The 10,132-nt window shown below is 37.6% G+C and overlaps 1 protein-coding gene across 10 annotated transcripts in view; it reads left to right on the top strand.

Moving 5' to 3' along the window:
* Positions 1 to 2,417: 2,417 nt before the first annotated feature.
* The window catches only part of LOC100652253 (potassium voltage-gated channel subfamily H member 6), a 142,001-nt gene continuing 134,286 nt past the window's right edge, over positions 2,418 to 10,132 (top strand). For 7 of the 10 annotated variants that reach the window (XM_048412085.1, XM_048412089.1, XM_048412083.1 and 4 more), the window contains exon 1: positions 2,419 to 4,993. In XM_048412085.1, the coding sequence (XP_048268042.1) occupies positions 4,918 to 4,993 (76 nt within the window). In that variant the 5' untranslated portion in view covers positions 2,419 to 4,917. Of the gene's footprint in view, positions 4,994 to 10,132 lie in introns of all 10 variants that reach the window. The other 3 variants (XM_048412091.1, XM_048412090.1, XM_048412086.1) reach the window with 2 other exon arrangements.

Raw genomic sequence — 10,132 nt, 5'->3', positions numbered from 1 at the left:
TACCCGAACGTCACGAGCGACCTCATCGGCCGTCTCCGCGCACCGCCATTTTCGAACGTGAAATACGACGATTGAGTATGTTTGGCGCCATCGACACGAAGTCACGTAAATTAAAGGAAATTGTAAGGAAAAAGAGTTTGGATCAATTTATTTGACAGATAGGATTTGTGGAAAATTATCATGTTATAGGTAGTGTGTTTTTTTTGGGTCGGTATAGTGATTGGTATGAAAATTTGGATGGAGAGATTATTGGAGGGAGGCGTTCGATTAGGTGAGTTATGGCGTCCCTTAGATTTTAAACGACAAACGTCGTTTGATTCGGTCATTTGATTTTGCGATGGAATTATTAGAACTTTGATTTGAATAAATAAGCATTTTGTTAGTGTCAATAGAAAATGAATGGTTTTATTATCTAGTATTTATATATATATTATGATATGTAACGTATTCTAGTATGTAGTCTACCAGCAATGTGATTAATATTTGTATAATTAGTCGTGAGTAATTATACAAGTAGCATTTTTCAATTTGAATTACATATGCAGCTCTGTTATATTAGAACTAAATGAAGTACAGACATTGATTGTGGTTCATATCAGTACGTGTTGATATATGCTTTGAATATTTATTCGCTTCGAATATCTTTTCGATTTTAATTTCGGATGAAGCTTTTATGTTAGAGCTACGTATGTACATATACAGGAGATACAGAGATTGACTATAGTTTATGCAAGTATATATATACGTATATATATATAATTTCGAATATCTGTTCACTAGGATAGTAAGAATTATGTCGATAAAACAGTCTAACAATGATATCGGCAGTTGGATTTCCAAGTTCGTGCGTTGAATCTTTTCTTTGATTCTGTATTTGTATTTATTGAATTTCATGTATTCAAGGCGTTATCTCACTACATGCATCATCAGTATTACAATTAATATTTGTTTTTCTAACTGTAATTTGTAACAGTTTCCTGGTTTTACCCTGTGATAATCTTTGATTTCTTCACGATGCTGCCTTTAAACGAAAGATGTCAAACTAGTCGACACTAAAATCATACTATCGATAGATGATATCGATATTCATCGAGTATTCTTAAATAGCGTTAGTTGAAAGACAAAACTGATTATGAGTTCGATTCTTAATATAAATGTTAACAAGTGTTTGTGCCAGGATAAGAAAGAAGAAGCTGGTTTGGTGGAATGGACATTGACGATGAGATCTTTGCCCAGAAGCTTGTTATCTCGACATTCTACACGTTGCTGTCCACTCATCGCTAAATTATCCAGAATCGTCATCATGATATGAAAAGGTAAGTGTTTCTCGTTGAGATATTTAAGTTACAACTATGTATTAGTTTGTTACAACGTGATGGTTCAGAACGATCTATAATTAACCTCGTGTTTGAATGTGAGCTGCATCAAAGCTTGCTGATGGTTAAACAGAAAGAGACAATGTGTGTAGTTATATCGACCGGTAAAGCGCACGAACTAAGATATGTACATAAAATGGACAATAAAATGGTCACGACAAACGTATATCTAGAAATGTTTAAATGAGAGACTATTACTGAATCTAAAAACTATGTATACAAATGATTATTGAAATGTTACACGATATAATATATACGAATACAAATTAAATTTTTTGTTAGCATAATATATGGGAGTAATTATTAGGATTAGGAAGATACAGGTTGTTTCAGAAACATTATTACAAACATAAAAATATTGCTTTCGTAATTTTATAATCCTTCTTTTAGTATATTATTTAAGAGTAATTATTAAGATTTAGTATGCAAGATGGCTTAGAAAAATCGTTGTACAATATAACGTATAATATAATATAAATATAAAAATGGTGCTTCTGTAAGTATTACGAGTGTTCTTGTATAATCTTTTTCTTCAGCGTGATATTTGGGCGTAATTACTAGGGTTTAACATACAGAATCTCTTAGAAAAACTACTATACACACAAAAACCGTACTTTTCTTAATTGCTTTTCTCAATTTTTAAATGAAACAATCCAAAGACAAAACTTAGGGATTTATGAATGTATAGATAGAAGTAGAACTCTGTTTTCATTTAATAATAACGTTCATAAGTTTCTCAAGTGCTACGTAACTAGCGCAATAACCAAAGAAACAATTTGACCCGTTCTTTCGGAAGAATCCACATTATCCAGTGACATCCCTTCCTGAGTGTACATCTGACCGGATTCCAACAGAACGGGGACAATACGGTGGAGAAAGAGACGCAGGACCTTATCAATATTATCACTAGCTCGGCGAGGGGATATGATAGGGCGGTGTAATCGGGTGGTGAGTGACGTTGGTGGGGACAGCCCAACGACGCAGGCGCCGCGTACGACCCCCCTAACGTACCATCGTCGCCGGCGTCGTCTTCGTCGTCGTCGTCGTCGCCGTCGCCGAGAGAGACGTCGGCCCGTCGTGCCTCCTCGTGTTTTCAGTTCCGACCGAACGACGGCGACTAACGAAACTGCGGAAAATCCTTCCGTGAGGGAAGCTTTTACTCTTGTTTCGTTCTCCTTCCGGCGTTTTGCTCGGCACGCGGCCTCGAGATGCCTCTTCGCCGGTAGACGCACCGACTCAAAAGGTGGGAGCACGCGGGAAAGCAACAGTGTTTAGCGATACAAGCCCGTGGATACGGTGCCGGTTGTCGAAGGGAAGTTACTCTCGTTTGGAACGTTCCTTTAGTTAGAATACATCGGAGTACGCTGAGAGCACAGTGACGCAGGAGCTTCGATTTTGGACCTGCAAGGCGTGGTGGCCAGGAGAAGAATGTAGTTGTTCGAACACAGACATTCGTTTTGTACATTCGTTGGATTTTATATGTTCTGTGTAAATTATCGAAAATATGCGAGTTGCCTTGTACGAACAAAAGGAGTACATTAGAGAGAATCGATGAAACAAATAGTGGTTTCGGTGGGTAGTGTCAGTGGCCGTCGCCAACAGGTTACAAGAGCCGATGAGTATTTCGAGAAATATCGGGAGAAATCGTAAGAGGCACTCGTACGATCCGCCTGTTTATTGTTGCGGAGAATGAAGAAGAAGTATAAAAATAACTGTCCCTGAGTTCGAGCTGAAATGCACAACCGCCTGACCCCCACGAACCAAGTTATTCGATTTAGGGGAGTGTACTACGTTGCAACGTGTAATCGCGAGCAACGATCGTAGTGAATCAAAGTCGAGACCCGCGCTTTGGCATTTTCGTATTAAACGCAACTACAAATCCACCACGTGCCTTTCTCGTTGTCATTTCGACGGTTCGTTTCCCCTTCTCTTTACGATTAATCCTCGCTCCTTTCGCTTCTTTCCTAGACATACATATACACGTACAGCCATGATATCCGCGATTCTTTCGTTTCACCCGCTTCGCGTTTCCGCAACCATCGTGGAACAGGTGTCAGCGTTCGTGGAATTCGAGCATTCGTCAATGGCGTTCTACCACTGAACTCGTGGGATCGACGTCTATCGTCGTGGAGACGCACAGCACACCCAGAGAACATTTCCCGAGATACCCACTCAACAACACTTTGTGGAAATGTCCGCACAATGCGCTTCTTCGAGACGTCTACTGTTCATTCCTCCGGATGTAGAGAAGTTTGACTTCGAGCCGACGAGGTCGAAGCTTCTCCGAATTTTCAACGGAGAATCTGCCGCCGAGAAGGTGCGATCGTACGGGTCAACGTTGCTCAGACAGTTTTCCGATTTCTTCAGAGACAACCGAGTGTCGAGGTACTCGCGACACGTTGTCCTTTGGCTGTCTTAGAAAGCAATTCTAAATTAGCTAAACGAAACAACAAAGGAGAAACGAAGAAAAGTTTAGAAAAGAAAATTAATTAGGGAAAATTAGCGCGATTCGAGGAACCAAGGGAAAACGTGGATCATCGGTGAAGAAAAAGAGGGAATTTTCGTGCACAAACGCAGAACGAAATCGTCTTAGATCATTAACACGACGTTTTCCAGATTTCTGGTGCCCTGTTCTGGAATTCGTGGGAACACCATTCGTGTGGCGCGTGCTATATCAACTATAAATAGATGTTCTCTCGCGTGGATTGTACGTCTTGAGCCAGGGCAGACATCAGAGGTATATACAGCGGAACCTCGTGTCACGCACGTCGAGACGACATTTAGGCTCGACCTTCTCTTGTGTCCTTGGATCAACTGAGAGGATGAACCATATGTCACTTGCTACAGCCTGTTTCGATCTTTAGATACATCTAGGTAGACGAGTATTGGGTCCAAAAAGGAAGTCAAACGAAGACATCCAGCCTTCTCGTAAGGCGAACGTATCGACTCTGTCCACGCAGCTTCGTATGCGAATTTTGTACAACAACAACACCAAGAAACAACGATACTCTCGCGGAAGACGCAAAAGTAATTTAACGTAATAGAGGGGTGTTCCTCGAAGTAAAAGGCAAAGGCACACGCGTTACTGTTAAGTGCAACTGACATTATACTTTGTGGCCACTTTTCTTCGTTCACTATCTCCTCTCATTTTTTGTATCTACGTAAAGGAGTCTAGAAACAAAAAAAAAAAAAAGAAAAAAAAGAAAAGAACATCAATTCGTCGTCCGACTAGCAACGAATCTTCTCCTTCGTTTTCTTCTCATTCTTTTCTTTAATCGTTCTTTAGGGGAAACAAAACAGGGTTTACACACTGGGAACGAATTGTGACGAACATCGCCGACATTAGCTGGTGCTTCTCTTTGTCATCGACGATCATTATGCTCAACTCGTGCTGTGCTTTTTTCTACCGTGCTTGTACGCATGCTGCGAGTGTTTTTTCAGTGCTGTAGTGTTACACGTTAATTATTAAAAGCAGGCTTAACGAGCCTTCGATCGAACGCCAAACGTCTCGTCGGCCCAGGTACCTGGGAATATTCCTGCGATGCCTGTTAGACGAGGTCACGTGGCGCCCAGGACAACGATCATCGAAACTATCATCAGGAAGTTCGATACTCACGGTGAGCCTGGGTAACATCATACGAGACAAAAACACTCGAATCAATCAATGTTAATGAATTCTTTTGAAATAATTTGTATTTCCTGTAATAATTTCTGCAATTCGACATGAAAGATTGGAAAATATTTACATTCGTCGATCGACATATTTCGATAAATTAGAAACACTATTTCGACTCGTAATTAATTTTATATTATATTCCAAAGCAGTATTATTTTTTTATTATTTTTGAAGCAATTTCATTCATTTTAATTGAGATATCTGCAGTTCTGTCTTCGTTGACGTTGAAAATACAATCGCTTATTCTTTATCGCGAATTTTAGCAGGGACGCAATTATACAAAATCATAAGCCTCGAATAATTTATCACGTGCCATTTATATCTCGGTTAGACGTCGATACCGAGCAATTGCACAGTGGAAAATTTTCATTAAAATTAGATAACCAATTTCACGGTTTGTCATTTGTTTTCATTATCATTCGTCGTATCGATCAGATCGAGAGAGAGGAAAAAAAAAGAAACTAAAACGAGGATGTTGGAATAACGAGGGTGATAAAAAAATAAAGATCAATTTCCAACATTTGCCTTGAATAAGTACGCTTCTCCTTCGTAATATTCGTGGTCGTATAAAGTTTAATGAAAGTTTTTTAAGAGGCGCGCAACTTCCCTTCTCGGGGAAGATTAAAATAAAGTTAACAGCTCGAGGGTTGTCGTTCTAGCTGGCTAGATATAATCGAAGTTTTTAGAACTGTTCCACCTGATATGGAACGAGTAGGCATCGAGCCAGAACTCCGTTTTCAATATTATTTAAAACATCTCGGCGGAAGGCGAGGTTTTATGGAAGGGGATAGAATAGGGGATGGAATCGGTTAAATGGAGGAAAGGGGTAGTTCTGTTTCACACTAGGACAATGCATGTCACTGGCAATATCACTCGAGGTATGCCTAAAGTCCTTGCAAGGGAAGGCAAAGCTAGAGGAAACCGACAGGTTTTTCAGATGTGCGATTGATCGCGGTAAAACGAACTAGAGCGCGTATTTTCTTTCGTCTTCTCGTTGTTTACTCGTACTACCTTGCTGAAAGATTAGCTGTCTCAGAAGTCTTTATTAGAATTCCAGAATTTTATCTATAGATCTTTATAAACTTCACCTTATCATAAGATAATGGCTTCCTAAAGTTTAATGCAGAATAAATTGTTCGTCTGTTCGTTTTCTCCTTGAAAAGTTCTATTAAATTTTATTTAGAATGCAATATGGAGTTCTAGCCTATTAATATTAATAAATCCCATTTTAGTATCGCAGACGATATACACAATTATCTTGATTGTACTTTAATGCCGATAATTTTATACTGATTACACTTTATGATCAGTCACTGCCTGTTTTATTGTTTAATATCTTTTAGTCTTCCTAAGACGCATATAAAATGAATTATCTTCTAGTTGTTTTCCTTTAAAACATACCGTTGAATTTCGCGTCAGTAACGTGGAAGGTATAAGTAATTTTCTTCACGATCGGTCGTTGATATACGACCGAACACTAAACGTGCTTTCATAGCTGAGCTTGTGCGGATTAAGTGCTCGAAAGAGTCTTTAATCCTTTGCACAAAGGATCTGGCAGGCTTGCGCCGAACGATGCGGCTTTCAGCAAAATATTTTCTTCCTTCTGTCAAAAAGTGCGAAATAAATAAAAATCCATTTATTTAATTCTGAAAAAATTCAATACGCTTAATTTGTACCTTTTTTCTACATATTTTTATGGAAACATATAACCGTAAGAAAATTTCACCTACATTTTATTAGAAAAGTGGGATACGTGCAAATACTTTTTAGAATCGCTATATAAGAAATATTAAAAGTATAATACTCGTTATAAGGTTCAGTAAGTGAAACAAATCTCTGCTTAGATACTTTAATTCTATTTTACAAAATATGAATTTATCTACCTAAACATCCACCGTTTTTATCTCTTTCTACCGTTGCCTTTTTTATATCACGTTCGTTCCCCATCTTTACCGAGGAGATTTGATAAGAATTCAGATAGCAAAGTAAGTCGATGAGGTCGTGGTATCATCGCTTGTTAACAAAAGCAGCGGCTGTCGTACGGAAGGGCGGGCGGTAATAGGCATTAACGCGATAAATTCTTGGGAAACCTCTGTAACGCCAATTTATATAATAAAAAATATGTATGCCAGCCCCTTCAGGGTGGGCTTTTGTCCCAGTGGCATTGCTGCCCGTCAAGCCTTGGCTTCTAATCTGACGTCCTCTCTATAGTATGTACATCCAACCGCGTTTCGCTCATTTTTCCTCCTTTCACCCTATCTCCGCGCTCCTTATTCACCAACAAGCCATCTTTTCGATACTCTTCAACTGTCTTCTTGTATCGTAATCGAATACGACAACGGAGGACAATATATATCTTACACGCAAACACCGACAGATCGTAGAGTAGTAGCCCTTGAAAACGTTAAATAATTCCTAACCACGATGACTGCGCGATCGATGAAGCATCTATAACGCACAGGACTTCCTTAGACCAATAACGATCCACCTACGGATTTTTCTTCTCCACGCGTTAATATCTCCTAACTTTGAAAATATTAGGTTGTTGGAAAAATTCAAAGTTCTATTGATGATGGATATATTCTGTATTACATATGACGAGATTAGGAGAGAATCGCTTGTCATGAATTTTAGCTAAATATTTAAATACGTTTAGGATAACTGTTTCTAATTCAACATACTAAAATTGATTTGTTAGGAAAGTTTCGTTTTTGAACGAGATATCGGATGCTAGTTAGAATATTCGGTATAATTATAATAATTATTTCTTTTTATTTTTACTCAATTTTTGCAATAATAAAAAATTGAATAGTCGTATAAATATTATATTAACGGTTTAATCACTACTTGAACAAACTTTAGCTTGTTGTTGAAAGAATAGTTTTCTGAAAAAGTAGAGTTACATGACAGATAACCATGCAAAGAAACGAACCACGTATTATTTAACAAAATTTAAAGTCTTTTGTAACTCTAATCACGGTTTTCCTAAATTAAAGGTTTTATCGTTTGTTCTTCTTCATCATTCTTCTTCTAAGCCTCTAATTTTTGTCAGGAAATATTTCACTCCGTAATAGGAATTTCCATCTAATCCCTGTGTAAGTTTAAGATAATATATCGTTCAATAATAAAACCTCATGGTTTCACGGAAAGCAGAAAGTTCAAACGGTCACGAGATCCCATTAAAACACGTTCATTGTCAACAAATGATATACCGATATTCACAGATATACTTAATTCGGTAAATTACTATTACGAATAATCGTGTCATCAATCATGTTCAGTTGTTTATCCATGTCAAGGTCAGGCTGTTTGTCAAGCACACCCTGGATTCTGTACACGCGTGTACGATTAGGTCGAAAATGTGACACTAGGAACCTGGCACGGTTAGTTTTCGTGTATGAAACTATTAAAAGCCGACAATTAGGGCTGTGGCTGGGTTTAAATTGTACTTTAGGGTGGAATGCCGATACCGTCGTTCTTGCTTATAAATTTCATCCTTATCTTGAAATCATTTTATTTTCTTTACCCTATAATGACGATCCAACGGTTGACAAAATTGTCACGAGAAAAACGGAGAAGGGGAGGAAGCTTTATATGTATCGCAACCACAAATATCATTTTATTTATACGGAAACAGAATATGAATTTTATGAGCCGTGTTTATTGGAGCTGTCTTAAGCAACGAGCCTAAATTGCCGAATGAAATAAGCACGTAAAGATCATTGGAAGCGATAATTACATTTTTGTTGCTTTCTTTATTGTAATGTCACTTTATGGCTGGAAAGACATAAAGTAGCAAACATAAAATGGCTAGAAGTGGAAATAACACGTAAGGTAGATATATAAGAAACAAAGTATATACATATAGTTGACGAAGTTATATAGAAATCAAAGGTATAGCTATTAAACTCATATTATATTTGCTAAAAGAAAGGTTGGAAGTTTCATATTCGAAGGAGAAGAAATTTATTACTATAAAACTTTGACTACATATTTATAGCATATTTCTAAATAGTAATATGATTTTGTATCGGTTAGTGTTCTCTTGGTTTATTGAAATCATTGAAAAGTGGAGTTTCTCCTTGTTTATTTATTTATCAACAAAAGAGATTCGCTAGTAAAAAATGAAGAAGAGAAAGAAAATTATACAAGTATGAGATACTGAATAGTCTATAAAACAACAGTAAAGTGAACGCACAAGCTTGTTGCAACAACCCCTCCAATCCTGACTAGATATGATCTATGATCTCAAAAAGAACTGTCCAAGCTATGTGACATAAAAACGTGTTTTTTTTCTCCCTCTCTGAATTTTTGGGGAGGAGCGAAGGGAAAAGTAGGTCAGAGAGCTTTTCAAGGTCTGAATCTATTCGACCATGGTACGTCGCCTGTTCGATGAATCACCGATTCCATTGGAATTTATGAATTTGTACGCTTGTTGGCTTTTCCTCGTGATAATCCGCTTTTCGACTCCGTTAATCGCGAGAGGGAAACGCCAGCTAATGTCGACAAGCTGAGTCAGATTTCCACGAAATTCTTACCACTTTGGCGCCAAACGTCGACTCGAACTTTCAAACTAAATTTTTGGTGAATTCCAGCACTTGGTCGCGTGATGAAATAACCTTGCGGACGAAAGTAGTTCTCTTATTTCCTTTTCTTTGAAATCGATTTTACGTTCGTTCTGGCAAATGTTTAAATTAATACGGAGATTATAGACGAAGAATGTGTTATCAATTAATCGCATCTACCAAACTTGTCCTGTTATTTGACATTTGAAGTTAAATACAAGGTTGTTCGAAAAGTTTGTAGCGTTTTTGTTACAAACATCTATTATATAATTAAAACTATCGAACAAATACTGTTTTCGTTTGGATGCAAAAGAGAATGAAAGGAAAGTTTCAAGAATTTGTTAATAAAACAGTACCCAAAAAATTTTGAATCTTAAAAAAGAACTTTGTATTTTTGCTGCTGTAATAATTAGTCTTGAAGACAGCCACCAATTCCTAGTCGACTAACATTCGCATTAATAAACACCTACGCTTCTGAATATCAAATCTACTTTCCTTCCTCTTCCTATAAACAC

This window comes from Bombus terrestris, chromosome 14, assembly GCF_910591885.1.
Source record: "Bombus terrestris chromosome 14, iyBomTerr1.2, whole genome shotgun sequence".
Classification (NCBI taxonomy): Eukaryota; Metazoa; Arthropoda; class Insecta; order Hymenoptera; family Apidae; genus Bombus; species Bombus terrestris.
Note: the sequence above shows the minus strand (reverse complement) of the source record. Positions and strands in the feature narration are given on the sequence as shown.